The sequence below is a fragment of the Mus musculus genome, chromosome 9 (genome assembly GCF_000001635.26).
Source record: "Mus musculus strain C57BL/6J chromosome 9, GRCm38.p6 C57BL/6J".
In the NCBI taxonomy this organism is placed as follows: domain Eukaryota; kingdom Metazoa; phylum Chordata; class Mammalia; order Rodentia; family Muridae; genus Mus; species Mus musculus.
The window spans coordinates 109966382-109985803 of NC_000075.6; the positions used below are offsets into that span (position 1 = coordinate 109966382).

At 41.2% G+C, this 19422-nt stretch overlaps 1 protein-coding gene and 1 pseudogene across 9 annotated transcripts in view; both read left to right on the forward strand.

Annotated features, from left to right (window-relative positions):
* Map4 (microtubule-associated protein 4) overlaps positions 1 to 19422 on the forward strand; it is a 154114-nt gene that overhangs the window by 36541 nt on the left and 98151 nt on the right. For 8 of the 9 annotated variants that reach the window (XM_030244102.1, XM_011242938.3, XM_006511955.3 and 5 more), the window contains exon 2: positions 12469 to 12710. In XM_030244102.1, the coding sequence (XP_030099962.1) occupies positions 12488 to 12710 (223 nt within the window). In that variant the 5' untranslated portion in view covers positions 12469 to 12487. Of the gene's footprint in view, positions 1 to 2697; positions 2721 to 12468; positions 12711 to 19422 lie in introns of those variants that run through there. The other variant, XM_006511956.3, reaches the window with a different exon arrangement.
* Gm4734 lies at positions 2730 to 4903 on the forward strand (annotated as a pseudogene).

Consider the following 19422-nt stretch of genomic DNA (forward strand, 5'->3'; position numbering starts at 1 on the left):
AAGACAGTAAGACCTTTAAGAGGGAGGGACAGCCTGTGTGGTTGTTACTGGTCTCAGTCTGACTCTTGCTTCCTATCTCAATGTGATCTTTTTTGTTTCCCCTATAATAAATATCATCTTTGATGTTCCACAGTCAAAGGTGCCTTTACCAGGGGCTGGCACCACCCGTGCTACAGTTGTTTCTAAGACTATTAGCTGAACTTTATAGAAGTACCCAGCTCAGGGCTGGGGATGTCCTCCATGGGAAGACTTCATGAATGAAGTACTGGGTTAGATTCCTAGCAGCAGCCTGGATGTGGTGACACACAGCTATAGTCCTGTCCTACCTCAGCTACATAAAATTCATGGCTAGCCTGCTATATGTGACCCTGTGTCAGAAAATTCTTATTATTGTGTTTATATTGTTCGTGTGTGCACATGTGTGGGGGTATAGGTACTTGTGTATGTGGAGGTTAGAGAAGATCAGGAGTTTTTTCATATCCATCTCCACTTGTAGACAAAGTCTCACTGTATAGATTACTCTAGTTTCCAAGTCAGAGATTCTGTTGGCTCTGCCTCCCAGAATCCAGAGCTGGGATTAAAGGTGTGGGTTTGGGAGCAAAGGCAAATTGTCTTCTTGACCTCCTTACATAAGTGCCTTGGCACTCATTCATCCTCACACGTAAATGTAATTAGTGAGATAAAAATAGAAGGTATCACCGTACAGTGACAGTGAAGGAAAGAAGATGTAAGTTGATGTGCTTCAGAAGTGATGCTGGGGGCTGGTGAGATGGCTCAGTGGGTAAGAGCACCCAACTGCTCTTCCAAAGGTCCAGAGTTCAAATCCCAGCAACCACATGAGCTGGGAGAGTGTGGGCCACTTTCATACAGGCAAAGAGGAGGGGGGAGGGGGATTGGTAGAGGGGTAACCGGGAAGTGCGATATCATTTGAGATGTAAACAAATAAAATTAAAAAAAAAAAAAAAAGAAGTGATGCTGGTGTGTAGACACTGTTAGGCCACAAGATTTTGTTTGTCTTTCTGCTTGTGTTTCTGGTATTCTTGCTTCTCTTAGCTTCTTTAGCACTAGCTAGCCTCTTTTATAAGTGAGTTGTTTTCCCTGGTTCGCATTTTTATTACCTTTTAAAAGTGAGGAAATTAATTAGATTATAGGTCATTTACACTAGTTTTTTTTTTGTTTTGTTTTTGTTTTTGGTATTGTTGTTTTTGTTTTTTGGAAACAGGGTTTCTCTGTGTAGAAACTCACTTTAGCCGGGCGTGGTGGCGCAGGCCTTTAATCCCAGCACTCGGGAGGCAGAGGCAGGCGGATTTCTGAGTTCGAGGCAGCCTGGTCTACAAAGTGAGTTCCAGGACAGCCAGGGCTATACAGAGAAACCCTGTCTCGAAAAACAAAAAAAACAACAAAAAAAAGAAACTCACTTTGTAGACCAACTAAACTTAAGTGTTCTTTTTTTTTTTTTGTTTTTTTTTTTTTTTGAGACAGGGTTTCTCTGTATAGCCCTGGCTGTCCTGGAACTCACTCTGTAGACCAGGCTGGCCTCGAACTCAGAAATTCGCCTGCCTCTGCCTCCCGAGTGCTGGGATTAAAGGCGTGTGCCACCACGCCCGGCTTAAGTGTTCTTAAAAAGGGTTTTCAGGTGTTTTATTTATTCATTTTTATTCATTTAAGATCTTATTATTTGGGCTGGTGAGATGGCTCAGTGGGTAAGAGCACCTGACTGCTCTTCTGAAGGTCAGGAGTTCAAATCCCAGCAACCACATGGTGACTCACAACCATCTGTAACAAAATCTGACTCCCTCTTCTGGATTGTCTGAAGACAGCTACAGTGTACTTACATATAATAAATAAATGAATCTTTTAAAAAAATCTTATTATTTAAGATGTATGTATGTATGTATGTATGGGTGCGCCATATACCAGAGGAAGGAATCAAATACCATTATAGACAGTTGTGAGCCACCGTGTGGATGGTGGGAATTGAATTCAGGACCTCAGTAAGAGCAGCCAGTGCTTTTAACCACTGAGCCATCTCCCAGTCCTTATTTATTTTCAAAAGCTCATTTTTAGAAGATTTATGAGTATATATGTGTGCCAGTTGCTTGCCATGCTCTCAGAGGTCTGAAAAGAGAGTGTTGGATCCTATGGAACTGGAATTAAAGATGCTTGTGAGCTGCTGCCACGTGGGAGCTGGGAATTGAACCCAGATTCTCTGCAAGAACAAGTAAAAAGTGTTCTTACTGTCTCTTCAGTTCTCATCTGTAGATATTTTTAGTTAGAAAGAACTTTTGGCTAGGATAAATATAGGTAACTGAATGTTATTTATTAACTTTTTTAGTTAGAGGAAGGAAAGATAAAGCATAATAAATAAAAAAGTTGTTTTAGCAATATGCTTTCTTTTCAAAACCTTGAGTGATAATTGTCCAGAATTTCAAGACTGATTTTATTATGTCCGAGATAAAATTAAATATTGCCTGCAAAGAATGATCACAACGGAAATGTAGCTGCTGTGTCATTCTCATCTCTGGTTTCAGCCCACACAGCCAGTCTTCAGCAGACTCGCTCTGTGGATCACATGATTAACAGTGGGAGGTATCTAGTGTAGATTATTCTTGCTGGAGAAAAAGATTTTAAATTTCCTTGTGTCAGAAATGTGGCAGCCTGGTTGCCAGATCCAAGTTACATTCAGTCATAACTGAACCCAAGTTGCCTGCATAGTTCTTGTAAGTAAGCAAGTTTGGTTTTGACTTGGTGTTGCAAGGGTATTTAATGGGTCTCAATGTGGTGTGTACATATGTTTGCAATGTTTTTATATTTACGGGAAAGGCTGTCTAAAATAGTGGGGAAAGGAGCTACTTGTTTTGGAAACTAGCTAGAAGTAAAATGGAATGTCTTCTCCCCTCTGTCAGTAAGTTGTTTCATGTAGGAGGTCAGCTGGGTGACAGGCAGCCTCAGCTATCCCAGTAATTGTGGGTTCTCTTTGTTGATGATCCAGTGATGAATAGAACAAATGGCTGTGAGTAAAACTCTGCCAACCCTGGAAATTTCATCAATTCATAATAGTACAGCTGTTGTCCCTGCGTTGTATAGGGGAAGGGATTTGGAGATGGAATGTTAGTATTCTTCAAAGCAATATTGCTTAAGATAGGATCCCACTAAGTTGTCATTTGTAAATCCCTGCCGACAAAGCAGGAGAAATTCAAATATCCTAAGGAATCTTAAAGCCAGTAAAAAGTGGTAGCCGATCTCTCTAGAGAGCTTTCCTTGTTTAATGATTGATTTGACTTAGAATGAAATACCATATTTATGGAAGTCAAATTTTTTTGGTTAAATAAATTAAAAAACCACACACTCAAAATGGAAATAAGATTCAGTTTAATATGTAATAAGTCTCTGAAATAAATAAGTTGAAAACAAATCTGGGAAATAAAGTTATAGTTTAGTAGCCAAAAGCTTGCCAGGCAAACTGAAAAAAAAATTTGATTTTTGAATATGAACGCATGGGAATTCTGGCTATATTCAGTCTGTTAGATTACAAGTGATCTCTGGGACTGTCTGGGATGCTGGGTTCTTTCCAAGCCTGAGGAGCAAGAATCCATTTTGGTAACAGCATTCTCTATAATGACACTAGCAGCTCAGTATCAGCTTCAGAATCCCCTGCCATTTAAACCAAGCCATGAAAGGTGGAGTGGGGTCGGAGGGAGGGGTGGAAAGAAGAAAATATTAACCACCAGTTATCTACATTCCTGTGATAGCACTGCAATCTCCTGAAATCAGGCGTGGTGTTATTAAAACAGTTTAACTGAGTATCAAGAGCAGATGGTTTTCAGTATAATTACTAACCATAGTAGCACACACAGACTACTGTGTGCATATAGTCCTGGATATTCAGGAACCGAGTTCAAGAGTTCTAGACCAATCTTAGGTCCTATGGTGAAACTCTGTCAAAAAAGTTTTAATTACATTTATTATTTGAAATGTATTTACTTTGGGAAACAGTGATGCAAGTGGTAATTTTAAAAAGTAGTACAAGGCTTCTTTTCCGGCTGGAACCATGGAGGCTGTTCCAGAGAAGAAAAAGAAGGTTGCCACTGTGCCAGGAACCCTGAAGAAAAAGGTTCCCCCTGTGCCAGAAACCCTCAAGAAAAAGCGAAGGAATTTCGCAGAGTTGAAGGTGAAGCGCCTGAGGAAGAAGTTTGCCCTGAAGACACTTTGAAAGGCAAGGAGGAAGCTCATCTATGAGAAGGCACAGCGCTATCACAAGGAGTACAGGCAGATAGATGTCCCGCACTGAGATCGGATGGCTAGGATGGCAAGGAAAGCTGGGAACTTCTATGTGCCCGCAGAACCAAAGCTGGCCTTTGTCATCAGAATCCGAGGCATCAATGGAGTGAGCCCAAAGGTTCGTAAGGTTCTGCAGCTCCTTCGTCTTCGACAGATCTTCAATGCCACCTTTGCTAAGCTCAACAAGGCTTCAATTAACATGCTGCGGATTGTGGAACCATACATTGCATGGGGGTACCCCAACCTGAAGTCAGTAAGAGAGCTCATCTACAAGCGCGGCTACGGCAAAATCAACAAGAAGCAGATTGCCTTGACAGATAATTCCTTGATTGCTCGGTCTCTTGATAAGTTTGGCATCATCTGCATGGAGGATCTAATTCATGAGATCTATACAGTTGGGAAACGCTTCAAGGAAGCAAATAACTTCCTGTGGCCCTTCAAGTTATCTTCCCCACGAGGTGGAATGAAGAAAAAGACAGCTCGCTTTGTAAAGAAGGTGGAGATGCTGGCAACAGGGAAGATAAACAGGCTTATTAGATGGATGAACTAAGGTGTCACTCATGGTATTTTTGTAATCTGGTCAGTTAATAAACAGTCACAGCTTGGCAAATTAAAAAAAAAAGTAGTACAAGGCAGTAAAAAAGACACTTTTCTTTTAAAAGTGTCTTTAATAGACAAAATTTTGAAAGCTATCAAACTTGCCAGCATGTTGAAACAGTATCTTCTGTGTGCTGGCTGCTAATTTTTCTTCCCTTTTACATTAAAACCCAAAACACTTTGAATGAAACCTCTTTTGGGGATGAGGAAGAAAGTGATTTGATAAGATCTTAATTTACACTACACGTGAACAGTGGTCCTTCCAGGAATGTGTGCGGGCGCCCCCCCCTCCCCCCACAGAGTTTCTCTGTATCCCTGGCTGTCCTGGAACTCACTCTGTAGACCAGGCTGGCCTCAAACTCAGAAATCCACCTGCCTCTGCCTCCCAAGTGCTGGAATTAAAGGTGTGCACCACCACTGCCCGGGTAATGTATGTTTTGTAGCCTCTTAAAATAGGAGTCTAGAGTGGGGCATAGTGTCATAGGCTGGTATCTAGGGTCTAGAGTGAAATGAAGCCACTGTAGTTGTTAAGGAATAATACTTTTGATTGATTGATGGTGGCACTGTTTAGGCTCTTCTTTTCTTTCACAAGTAAACACAGTAACCAACTTGGTCAGAGGGCCGCTGGCCATTTGTAAGCTAGAGTGTCAGTTTCACATCAGACAAATGAGCACAGTTTTTAGAGGACTTTCTTTGTTTGAAAAATTGACTCGCCGGGCGTGGTGGTGCACGCCTTTAATTCCAGCACTTGGGAGGCAGAGGCAGGTGGATCTCTGAGTTCCAGGACAGCCAAGGCTACACAGAGAAACCCTGTCTCAAAAAAACCAAAAAAAAAAAAAAAAGAAAGAAAAGAAAAATTGACTCAAACCAAGAAAAGTGAAATATTTGTAATCTCCACACTTTAGAAAACAGAGGCAGGTAGATCTCTTGTTAGTTCAAGGCTAGCCTGGTTTACAGGCCAGTAAATGTATGCACTGAGACCTTGTCTCAAAACAAAACAAAAAAACAAAACAAAACAAAACAGACTAGTTACCCAGACTACTGTTTATTGTAATTAGATATAAATATTTTTAATATATATAGACCTTGCCCTCAAAAAAATACTTTTAAGTCAGTAATCTCAGACTTTGTGGGCTATCTAAAGTAAACCACCACAGAAGGTGTTTATGATCTCATCCTGTGTTGTTATTTATTATTTATGAGCACACAGCTATTAATAGTAAACAGTAAGAAGAGTAAAAGGACCAAGATTCTCTTGAATGCTTTGTCATCATGTCACAGAGTTTTCTGTTGCCTTACTTTGCCTGTTTTTATGAAGACCTTGGTAGCCAGATAATTTCACACCAGACATATGGTCAAAAGAAAAGATCAGATGTCCAAATTGCTGTACTAGAGAACATGTGTTCTTCCTGACTACTTAGACCATTTGGGGCTTGTTTTCTGACAGCGAGGTATCAAATCTCTGTTGATGTTGTTAGCTAGAGCACAGTGGAGTGTCTTAAGCTCTAGTAAAGTTGGTTCAGGAGTGCACTGAGTTCATTTTTTAGTTCCTTTCTTCCCCATCAAAGCTTTTGTCTTATAGTAAGCCATACAACTGAGAATACTTTTTATAAAGTTTTGGATTTGGAGTCATTTTTAATTTTTTAAATTAAAAAAAATAATTATTCTAAGCACACTGTAGCTGTCTTAAGACACACCAGAATAGGACGTCAGATCCCATTACATATGGTTGTGAGCCACCATGTGGTTGCTGGGATTTGAACTCAGGACCTCTGGAAGACCAGTCAGTGTTCTTAACCACTGAGCCATCTCTCCAGCCCCAATTTTTAAAATTTTATTTTGCCAAGTATGGTGATACATGCCTTTAATCTCTGGACTTCGGAGGCAAAGGCAAGAAGCACTCTTGAGTTTGAAGTCAGCCTGGTCTACATAGTGAGTACCATGATAGCCAGGGCTATACAGAGAGAGACCCTGTCTTGGGAAGGAAATAACCAACCTGCCAACCAACTCATCCTTCCATCTCAGGGAAAGGAAAACAAAAACCAAAAGCCAAAAAAACGCAAACCAAAAATAACCACAATACAAACCAAACAAAAATTAACATTTATTTCCTCCTTGCCTTTCTTTCCTTTAACCCCTCCTATGTACCCCCTCTCCAGCTCCTCTCATGCTTCTCCAATACTTCCTTTTAAATTGATGTTCTCTTTTTTCTTATTATTGTTTATAATACATATACACATAAATATGTAAGTTTAACCTGCTGAGTATGTTTAGTGATGCTGTGTGTTAGTGATTTTAGGGCTACTCACTTTGTATTGGATAACCACTAAGGGGACTCAACCATGGATTCTTTCTCTTTTAACAGTCATTAGCTGCCAGTAGTACTTTGTACTGGGTGGAACCTCTGTGAGATTTCAACCTTCCATGTTCACAGGTCTGTCGGTATTGTTTTTGTTTAGGTCTCATTTAGGAAGCCATATTGCTAACATAATATCTTCCCTGTTATTTCTGATAGACATAATATTTTTATTTATTTGGTTTTTTGAGACAGAGTCCTGGAACTCCTCTGTAGATTAGGCTACCCTGGAACTCAGAGAGATGACCTGGGATTACATGGGCCATAAAACTAAGCAAACTTCATAGGTGATTTGCTCAAGGCTCCAGCATCAAATTAAACCACTGTATTTACCAGACTCATTTTTAGATTCTCTTTCTCATAAATCCATTTTATTTATTTACTTATTTTTTAAATATTTATTTATTTATTATATGTAAGTACACTATAGTTGTCTTCAAATACCCCAGAAGATGACATCAGATCTCATCATGGAGGATTGTGAGCCACCATGCGATTGCCAGGATTTGAACTCAGGACCTTTGGAAGAGCAGTTGGTGCTCTTAACCTCTGAGCCATCTCGCCAGCCCCCATAAATCCACTTAAAATTAACCTTATTGTCTATATAGATCGATGAGTAAATGGCCAGTGAAAAAGCCTTTTAATAAGGCTTTTATCTTGAGGCCTTGGTATGAAAACAAGACTGTGTTGTGTTGAATCTTTATATTTCCCCCACAGGGTCTCACTGTGTCGCCTTAGGTGTTCTGGAACTCCTATGCTGAGCTGACCAGGCTGACCTTGAACTCATAGAGCTCTACCTACCTTTGCCTCCCAAGTGCTGGGATTAAAGACATGTTTGGTCCAGTATAGTACCTTTTAGTTCATAAAACATAAAATAACATTGAGGCATAATTTATTGTTTAATAACTTCACTCTGTATGTGTGAGGTAAAATGTACATGTTATTGTTATAGATGTTATTATTATTATGTATTGTTATTTGAAGAACAGTTTGACAGATCTGTTGAGCATTTAATCTGTTATGTGCACATATTTTAGAATAAAGGACTATAGAAAATCAATTTCTTTAAAAAATAATAAAATAAAATAAATTTTTTTTAATAAAATTTATAAAATAAAGTGTGCTTTCAATACTCGTTAATTTCACTTCTAACATAATACTATAGTTTCCCTAAAGGAATAATTTTCTACAAGAAGTGATTGTGTGTGTGTGTGTGTGTGTGTGTGTGTGTGTGTGTGTGTGTGTTGAAATATAACTTCTGTATGTAGCCTAGGTTGGTCTAGAATTTAGTCTTCCTGTTTTACCTTTCTGAAGTTTGGCTGTGAGCCCCTCTAGCCTAACATCTGCACGAGGATAGTTTAGTTATTCTTTTTTTACATGTCACCACATAAATAGAAGTATGACATGGAACGTGCACACAGATGTGGTACTGGAATCCTGTAATCCCAGAAATTTGGGCCTTTATGCTTTAGCTGTCATTTACTGGGATTATTGATGTGCCATCATGCTCTGTCCACAATACCTCTAAAAGGCTAACTGTAGATGGAGCTGGGCGGTGGTGGTGCACGCCTTTCAATCCCAGCACTCGGGAGGCAGAGGCAGGCGGATTTCTGAGTTCGAGGCCAGACTGGGACTGGACTACAGAGTGAGTTCCAGGACAGCCAGGGCCACACAGAGAAACCCTGCCTTGAAAAACAAAACAAAACAAAACAAAAAGAGGAATGTATAGATGGGAGAAAGAAAAGCAAGCCCACATGGTGGCACATACCTCTTATCTCAACAGTTGAGAGGCAGAGGCAGGAGAGAAGACAGCAGGTTGGAGGCCAGTCTGGTCTACTTTGAGACCCTGTCTCAAAACAAAACAAAAGAACAAAGCTAAGGGCTGCGAGAATGGTTCAGAATGGTTCACGGTGACCTTAGTTCAGACCCTAGCGACTATAGAAAAAGCCAGGCATGGTTGCTCATGGCTGTAACCTCAGCATTTGACAGCCAGAGTCTGTTTTAAGCAAACAGTTTTTAAGACAGAGAACAGTAGAGGAAAACACCTCCTCTGGGCTGCACAGAATGTGTACACGCACACGGGCACACACACACACACACACACACACACACACACACACACACACACGCACACACGGGAGAGGGGAAAGAAGAGAGGAGGGGGGAGAGGAAGAAAAGAAAGAGAAACAGTCCTCTTAAAATTTATTTTATATTACTTGCTTAAATGTATGTATGTGTACCATGTGTGTGCCTGGCCTGTAGTGGTCAGAAGAGTCTGTGTAGAACTGGAGATATAGATGATTGTAAACCATCATATGGGTGCTGCAGAACCCAGTCCTTTATGAGAACAATTTATGTTCTTAGTAGCTACATCATCTCTCCAGGCCCTAAAGCAGCTTTTTTGGGGGTGGGGTGGGTAGGTAGGAGTAAGGGGAAGGATTTTATTTGCAGGTCTATATAAATTAGCTATTTAAGTCAGATATCATGGCTTATACTTGGAAACCCTCCCAGCCTTTGGGAAGTTGAGGCAGGAGGATTGCTGTGAATACCAGGCCAGCCTGAGCTGTGTGATACAATGTCTCTGTCCCCCAATAGAATAAATACTAAATTAATTTTGTTATTTTTCCTTATAAAATATTAAAATATATAATTAATGTTTTTCTCTGTATAGATAAACCTCCTCCAGCGTTTTGCATGCTGGTAAAAATGTTTGCTTCTTTTGTCTAAAAAATTAGCAATAAGTTAGAAGATCTTTGTAGTTTCTGTTTAGTTTAAAATTTTAAGACCCAATGAATTTGATTACAGGAGATTGCACGAGAGATTATTTTTACAGGAGTATGGGCAATTTTCAGGAGCGTCTCCCCTGAAAGCCATTAACCATGTATAAATCTTGAAGAAGTAGTGTGGCCTCCTGAGAGTTAACAGGTTTAATCTTGTGCAGGTCTTCTGCAGGAAATCACAGCCGATGGGGGTCGGGGGGCAGAGAGTAACAGCCATGTCATGCCTGGAAGATGGCCCTTTCACAAGACTTTACCCTCTTCTACAGCTCTTTCATTCTTTCTACCTGCCCCCCCCTTCCTTGATGTTCCCTGAGCCTTGTGGGGTCGATATTGGTGCTGTAGGGCTGAGCATTCAGCACTCACTTCTTCCCAGCAGTTTGACCAGTATGAGTCTGCAGTAATAGCTACCCATTGAAAGAAGCAGCTTCTCTGACTAAATATTTAGGGGGTATATTTAGGCAGTTTGACAGGTGTAGCATGTCTGTTTATTAAAACAACAGCTTTAGCTTCCCCACTAGAGCCTATGGGCTTATTTGCCTTAGGCCTTTTACCAGGGTTACAGTACCATGTATGGGTTTTCCTCTGTGGAACGGACCACAGATCTTATAACAGTTATGACTCTGTTGCCGGGTAGGTGGGTAGTACAGCATGCAGCTTGCCGGGTAGGTGGGTAGTACAGCATGCAGCTTGCCGGGTAGGTGGGTAGTACAGCATACAGCTTGCCGGGTAGGTGGGTAGTACAGCATGCAGCTTGCCGGGTAGGTGGGTAGTACAGCATGCAGGGGTCCGTAGCTGAATAAGACTGTTAGTTAACTATTCTTTCCCATCAGCCACTATGGTACCTTTTGGGGGTTGTGAAATGGAGCCATTGTGGTATTGATGGGCACTCAACTTTTGTGGCAGTAGCCTGTATGTTTTGGGAGCTACAGGGCCTTCTTAGCCCTATCTCCTAGAGAAGGCCCACCCTGGCACTAGGATCTTCATTCAATAATATAAAAATATGGGTTTTGGGAATGGTTTTATCTACCCACAGGATACTTCTACTCAAAACATACATTTATTATCAAGTCATTTTGTTTTAGAATTTTACTTAGTATGTATATGATATACATGTGCTTGGCATACATGTAGAGGCCAAAGGACAGCTTCATGAAAAGTTGATTTTCTCCACCTCCACATAGAAATCTGGGGCCCAGCTGGGCGTGGTGGCTCACGCCTTTAATCCCAGCACTCGGAGGCAGAGGCAGGCGGATTTCTGAGTTCGAGGCCAGCCTGGTTTACAGAGTGAGTTCCAGGACAGCCAGGGTTGTACAGAGAAACCCTGTCTCGAAAAACCAAAAAAAAAAAAAAAAAAAAAAAAAAGAAATCTGGGGCCCAAACTCAGGTTGTCAGGCTATGTGGCAAGTGAGCCATCTTGGTGGCTGAAGCAGTTTATTTTTCATACGGGCATAGCAGTGCTGAGTATGGTCATTGTTGACTCAGCTGTCTACAAGTGAATGATGAGGCAGTACTCAGCCCAAGAGAAGGTTTTGTACGTAGTCTTTTGATAAGATGGCTTTACTTGCCTGATTTAGTCTTTTTTATAGAAATAGTCTGTTCTTGTATATTCTTTTAAAAACTATTCTGTGACCTGATTTGGAAATGAAAACATGGGTAGTAGAAAAGATATTATGAGAGTTTCAAAAGATTCAACTTAAGGGCTGGAGAGAGAGCTCTGAAGCACTGCCACTTCTTCCAGAGGACCTGAGTTAGATTAGGTTCTCAGCACTCCCATTTGTAACACTAGGGTATCTAACATCCTTCTGGCCACTCAGGCAGCAAGCATGCATGTCGAACATATAACATGCATGCAGGCAAAATACTTGAACACATAAATAAATATAGTTTTCTTTAAGACCTGATGTGACTGTTACTGACTATAACTGAAATTTTATTTATTTATTATTTTGGTAGTGGCTGGGGTTAGGGGTGGTTAATTTTGAGGCAGGGTTTCTCTGTGTAGGCCTGGAACTCAGGATATAGATCAGGCTGGCCTTAACTCAAATCCTTCTGTCTCCCTCTGCCTCCTGAATGCTAGGATTAAGGCACGTGACTTGTGCTTTATTTTCTGTATTAATAAAAAACAGCTGGGTTTGATTACACATTCATGTAATCTGAGTATTGTGGGGGCTGAGGCAGAAGATTCATTGTGAGTTAGGCTAGCTTGGGCTACATATAGCAAGATCTGGTCTCAAATTAGTAAAAAGAACCAAATAGACCTTGACTTTTCTGCTGTGGAGAGAAATGTGAATTGTGTCGGCCACAGTGGTGATTGATTGGTCCTGGGCTTTAATTTTCTCACCATCTAAAAAGCATTTCTGGATGTAAGTTTTACTTGAAAACAACTGATGAGAGGCTCGAGAAATGTGATTTCATTTACAGTGCTCATGTGAGACTTCTCTTTGCCCCTAACAGGCAGTCGCAGTGGTACAGAATGGCCGACCTCAGTCTTGTGGATGCGTTGACAGAACCACCTCCAGAAATTGAGGGAGAAATAAAGCGAGACTTCATGGCTGCGCTGGAGGCAGAGCCCTATGATGACATCGTGGGAGAAACTGTGGAGAAAACTGAGTTTATTCCTCTCCTGGATGGTGATGAGAAAACCGGGAACTCAGAGTCCAAAAAGAAACCCTGCTTAGACACTAGCCAGGTTGAAGGTAAGTAAGTGTTTAAGCTGAAAGGAACATTCAGATGCAGGTTGGGGTCATGGCTTGTCACCGCTGAGGTTCTGATGTACACTAGTCACTTGAAGTTTCTATTGGAAATCAAGGATAGTCTTAGCACTCAGGAGACAGAGGCAGGTGGATCACCGTGAGTCCAAGGGCCAGCCAGCCTGGTCTACTGAATGAGTTCTAGGGCAATTAGGGTTACACAGAGAAACCCTGACTTGAAAAAACCAAACAAGAAATAGGAAGAGGGGCTGGAGAGATGGCTCAGCGGTTAAGAGCACTGACTGCTCTTCCAAAGGTTCTGAGTTCAAATCCCAGCAACCACATGGTGGCTTACAACCATCCTTAATGACATCTGACTCCCTCTCCTGGTGTGTCTGAAGACAGCTACAGTGTACTTACATATAAAATAAATAATAAATTAAAAAAAAAAGAAATAGGAAGAAAGAAATCAAGGATGGCACATTGCTCTTTAGTCAAATCAGTGTTGATGAAGCTGGTGACGACTTAATCCTAGTATCTTCTGTAATGTTTTTCTACTATCTATCCTGCTTCATAATTTCCTCTATTAAAATTTCTGCTGATTCTTTTATTGGACCATAGCTTTGTGAAATTAAATGCATTAACTTTGTGCTTATATTCCAGCTTATGTTGGAATCAGATTGTTGGGTGATCCCAGGTTGGAGTAAAACACACCTAAAGCCTTTAAGAAAGGGCAGCTTTATTAATAACTTGGCTGTGGGTTATTTGTTTGTTTATTTAATTTTTTGGCTGGATTTTTCTATCTATATTTAAGAGGAATATTGATTTAGTTTTCTAGTAATTTGTATGTATATTTGGTCGGTGGTTTAGTATTTTGAGACAGAATCTCATGCTGCAACTCAAGCAGCCCTGGAAATCATTGTCTACCCTGCTTTATCAGCCTAGAACACGTGGGCATCTTGTGCTTCACTTTTGCATGGAACAGCATTTTAAGTGAGTTAGCGTGCTCTTTTGTTTGGATTTAGAATTGAAATCATGCAGACTTCAAAAATGAGTTGGCTGCCATTGAAGACTGAGGTAGAACTATTGAAAGTTTGAGGAGAACTTGATCTGTGTCTGAAATGCAGTGGGTAAGAGCACCCGACTGCTCTTCCGAAGGTCCGAAGTTCAAATCCCAGCAACCACATGGTGGCTCACAACCATCTATAATGAGATCTGACTCCCTCTTCTGGAGGGTCTGAAGACAGCTACAGTGTACTTAATAAATCTTTTTTAAAAAAAAAAAAAAAAAAAGAAATGAAGCAAAATAAAACAAAGCCCCACACAATGGATAAGCAAACAGCATGAGCTGGAGAGAGAGCAGAGCATGTGTGCCCTAATGTCTGTCTTCTAGACTAGCTATGCAAAATTGATATTTTTCTTTTCTTTTTTCTTTCTTTTTTTGTTTTTGTTTTGTTTTGTTTTGTTTTCCCGAGACAGGGTTTCTCTGTATAGCCCTGGCTGTCCTGGAACTCACTCTGTAGACCAGGCTGGCCTCGAACTCAGAAATCTGCCTGCCTCTGCCTCTGCCTCTGCCTCTGCCTCTGCCTCTGCCTCTGCCTCTGCCTCCCGAGTGCTGGGATTAAAGGCGTGCGCCACCACGTCTGGCTTTTTGTTTTGTTTTGTTTTGTTTCTTTTCTTTTTAATACTATTTTTGTTAAAGGTTTATTTATTTTATGTATATGAGTTCTTCAGATACACCAGAAGAGGCATTGGATCCCATTACAGATGGTTGTGAGCCACCATGTGGTTGCTTGCTGGGAATTTAACTCAGGACCTCAGGAAGAGCAGTCAGTTCTCTTAGCCGCTGAGCCTTCTCTCCAGTCTGATAATTTTCTTTTTATCACTTGATTAAATGTATCAATAATTCTATCTGAGCTTAGTTTGTCCCTAGGGATTAGCCAAGCTTACAGTATATGAAGCTCTGGGTTGGGTTTGAACCCCATGTAACTAGCTTGGTAGCAACACACCTGTAATCCTAGCACTTGGGTGAAGACAGAGGTTCAGAACTTTGCGATTTGAAGCTTGCATTGTCAGGTTCCAAGACTGAGCTGCATGGGACTGAGGGAGGGAGGAGGAGGATGAAATAGTACTCTTCAGGTTATGATTATTTTCATCTGAGGAGGAGGTGTGTACACTGCATGTGGAGGCCAGGGGACAGTGTTGGATGTTGTTTCTCAAACACCTTTGTGCTTGCTGTATAGAAGTCAAAGGACAATTAACAGGGTCCATGTTTTTCTTTTCACCTTGTGGATCCTGGAGGTTGAACTCAGGCCATTAAGTTTGGTGGCAAGTGTCTTTCCTTCCTCACTTAGCTATCTCACTGGGCCAGTGTTTGTTATTTTTATTGTAGTTTTTGTGACACTGTCCTTCACTGGCTTAAAACTGACCAAGTAGGCTAGACTGGTAAGCTTTAGAAATTTGCCTATTTCTGCCTTCCTCCCCTGCCATTTTACATTGATTCTGGGTGTCTTTCTGTTCCTTGCTTGCAAGGCAAGCATATTACCACCTGAGGTGTCTTCCTAGCCCCCCAGCCCTCAGCTGTCTTTTTAGGGTTGATGTGGGATTGACATCACTTTTGACTTTCTATAACCAAAGTGGAAAACCTGCTGGCTTTGTATGGGGAGACATACATACACTCTATCATGTGAAGAATTGAGAGTAGAAGATCTTACCATATTCACATAAATATTGGCTCCAAGGAGAAAATTGGATTTCTTAATGGAAAATAGTTCACAGTGGTCCTTTAACTGACTCACATGAAAATAAGGGAAATTCAATAGGAAGTGGTAAGGCCTAATATTGTGGAAGCTAATGGGTAGCTGTGGTGTTCCTCCCACTCAACGGATTCTCTGCAGAGTTTGAAGAAGCTTACTTCTTTTCATTTCTTTTCTCTTTTCTTTCCTTCCCTTTCTTCCCCTTCTCTCTCTCTTTCTTTCCTTTCCTTTCCCTTTTTCTTTTTCCCTTTCCTCCCCTTCCCCTTTCCTTTTTTTGTTTTCAAGACACAGTTTCTCTGTATAGCCCTGGCTGTCCTGTAACTCACTCTGGCCTCAAACTCAGAGATCTGCCTGCCTCTGCCTCTCAAGTGCTGGGATTAAAGGCGTTGCCACCACTGCCTGGCAGAAGCTTATTTCTTAATTTTCTGTTTTCTTATAACTGGTTTATATTCCCACAGTTTAGGACTGATACAAATGGGTAAAAATAGGGAAGTATGGGCTGGTGAGATGGCTCAGCAGGTAAAGGCACTGGCTGTTTGCTCTTCTGAAGGTCCTGAGTTCAAATCCCAGCAACCACATGATGGCTCTCAACCAACTGTAATAGGATCCGAAGTAATAGGATCCACTCATAGGCTCTCTTCAACTCTTTTGCATGACCCCACAATGGTTTTGGGCCATCAATTGCAACTGAAGCTGCACCTACACCAATAGCCTTTCATGACTTCTCACAGTGCTGGGCCTCAGCTGCTCTTCATGACCCCTTCATGTCTCATAACCAGTACCACCTGGGTGACTCTTATACATTACCAAGTCCAGCTGCAGCATGAAGTACATCCTTGGCTATCTCTGGAAAACAGCTCTCAAAAAACACTTCCCAGAAGATTTCACCTCTGTGATGCTGGTCTCTTCTTAATTAACACTAATTTCTTAGTTCCAGCTAACCAGCATCAATAGTCCCAGTAACACAAAGATTTGCTTTAGTAGTTCTGGTATCTTGTTAATCACAGCCGATTCTTCAGCCCCAGCTAACCAAAACCACAGAATCTTCACAATCAAAACATCACGACCCTGATAAGAGTCTTTCCTCTGAAATTTTACAAGGCTGGCCTCCATCATTTGCACTGTTCTCAACATTATCTTCCAAGCTCCTACAGAATATCCGCTTCAATGGCTCTTCTAGCCCAAAGTCCTTCCACAGTCCTCCCCAAAACATTATCAGGTTGTCACAGGAATACACCACTATGCTGGTACAAATTTACTGGTCTTGTGTGTCAACTTGACACAGGCTGGAGTTATCACAGAGAAAGGAGCTTCAGTTGAAGAAATGCCTCCATGAGATCCAGCTGTAAGGCATTTCCTCAACTGAAGCTCCTTTCTCTGTGATAACTCCAACTTGTGTCAAGTTGACACACAAAGCCAGCCAGTACAATTTCCAGTGCCCCTTTATGGCCTCTGCATGTGATGCATAAACATCCATGCATGCAAAATAATGATAGTAATAATAAAATAATGTAAAAGTAAGAATCAATATATCTAAATATTTAAAAAAGATTGTATTATGTGTGTGAAGGTTTTGTCTGTGTGGGTGTATGGGTATGCTACATGCATACCTGTTGAGTCTACTGGAACTGGGTTTGTGACTATTTATGGGACACTTTATACAGGTGCTGATTACTGAAACTGAGTTCTCTGCAAGAGCAACAAGTGCTCTTAACCTCTGAGCCATTTCTGTAGCCCCGCCAACACAGTTCTTTTTAAATGTATATTGAGTGTTTTGCCTGCCAGTATATGTGTGCTGTGTGCATGCCTGGTGCCTGTAGAGGCCCGAAGAGGGTGCTAGATCCCCCGAACTGCTGTATAGTAAGGATGGTTCTAAGCTCCTATGTGGGAACTTTGAACCGAACCTAGATCTTTTGCAAAAGCACCAGGTGTTCTTAAACACTTAGTCATCACTCAGTCCCAAGAACCAGTATGTTTTAAGAAAAAGATTTATAGCCAATCAGTGTTGGTGCATTGATTTAATCCCAGCACTCAGGTGGCAGAAGCAGGTGGATCTCTACATTCAAGGCCAACATGATTTACAGAGCTAGTTCCAGGACTGCCCAGAAACCCTATATTAAATAACAACAACAAAACAAAGAAGAGAAATGAAAAGGATTTATTTTATCTTATTTTCATTTATGTTTATGTATTTGTATGAGTTATGCTATGTTTGGAGACCATAAGGTGCCTGGAGTTATTAGAAGCAGTTGTAAGCTGCCCTACATGGGTTCTGAGAACTGAATTTGGATTCTGTGCTATAGCAATAAGTGAATTTAGACAGTGGGTCATCTCTAACCACAAGTAAGTTACTTGGAATAGTTTTTAGGCATTATGGAAGAAGAGCTCTAAAGACTTATTGTTACTTTGGGTCTTAAGGTGTAGCCTATGCTGTTCTGGAGCTTTGGCTCTCCTGGTTCAGCTTTCTCTGTGTTGGGATTGTAAGCATGTTCCTCAAGGCCGATTTATTAACCCTCATCATTTGTGTTTGATTTTACTTTTTTTTTGGGTGCTCAAAGTCGAGGTATACACCTTGAGTTTGTGTTTTGTTTTTGGAGCAGGCTTGGTTAGGTTCTCACTTGTTTGATTGTAGGCTCGGGCCAATCAAGGGAAGTTTAAAGCATTGTCCTCATATCTAGATATAGAGGGGGCAGCTGAATGAGCTATGCGTGTAATAGAACAGTAGTTGACTTTATTTCCTTTAATTCTTAAATGACCACCCTGTCTTTAACTAAAAAGTGAGCGGTAAACCATGCATTGTCATCCACACCTATGAGATCCTAGCTTGATAAAGAAATTAAGGTGGTTACATAGGCTTTTCAAGGATAACCTGGGCTACAAGAAACCTCATCTCAAAACATAAAATGAGATTAGTTGATGAAAAGGAAAGTTGCTTTTTTCCCTATGTACAATTTTTTTTAAATAAACATGATGGCACCAGCGCCCCCTAAGAATCCTTTTCTGTTAAAGCGAGGAATGCATTTCTTTTTTTTCTTTTTTGTTTGTTTGTTTGTTTGTTTTTCGAGACAGGGTTTCTCTGTGTGGCCCTGGCTGTCCTGGAACTCACTCTGTAGACCAGGCTGGCTTCGAACTCAGAAATCCGCCTGCCTCTGCCTCCCGAGTGCTGGGATTAAAGGCGTGCGCCATCATGTCCGGCCTGAGGGATGCATTTCATGAGTGGGTGCAGTGGCTTGCTTGTTGTCTACTGCGTTTGAAATTGTTTCCAGATGTATTGCTCTTCCCTGATTACTCCTAAACTGCCCAATGCCTAGGAGTTTATTATCAGTACTCTGTGCCTCGCCCTTGCATGCCTTTCAAATAGCAGTAACAGATTCTGTGGCTGTCTTATGCTAGTGAGTACCTTACTCATTGTTGGCTTCCACAAGCAGTTAGCAAGTTTGTGGGCAGTTCGCTTAAGACTTTATTCTGTGTCCCATTTGTAAGATAGAAATTAAGACTAAGTTCTTTGAGGCTAGCATTTTTGTAGAATAAAAAGTTAGGTGGTGGTACATGCCTTTTATCCCAGCATTTGGAAGGCAGGTGGATCCAACCTAGCCTGGTCTACATAAAAAATATAAGGAAATTAGTCTAGGATAGCGCTCCTCAAGGATGAGCCTTGGTCCAGCGTTTTCAGGTCATGTGCAGAGTACAGAGGATAGGTTAGAGGATGTCAGTCAGTCTGGACAGACTAGTGGACAGACTGCATGTGACTTGGCCTTAATGAAATAGTGCAGTCTGCCAAATTTGCCACAAGAGGGTGATGTTGGCAAGAGTCTGGCTGCGCTGAGCCTGTGCTCAGTCTTTCTGCTTGGCCTGAAGCTTTCTCCTGGCTCACAGCACAGCTGCCACTCGGCTCCTTAACCCTTTCCTTTTTGTTTTTTGTTTTGCTTTTTTTTGAGGCAGGGCTTCTCTGTGTAGCCCTG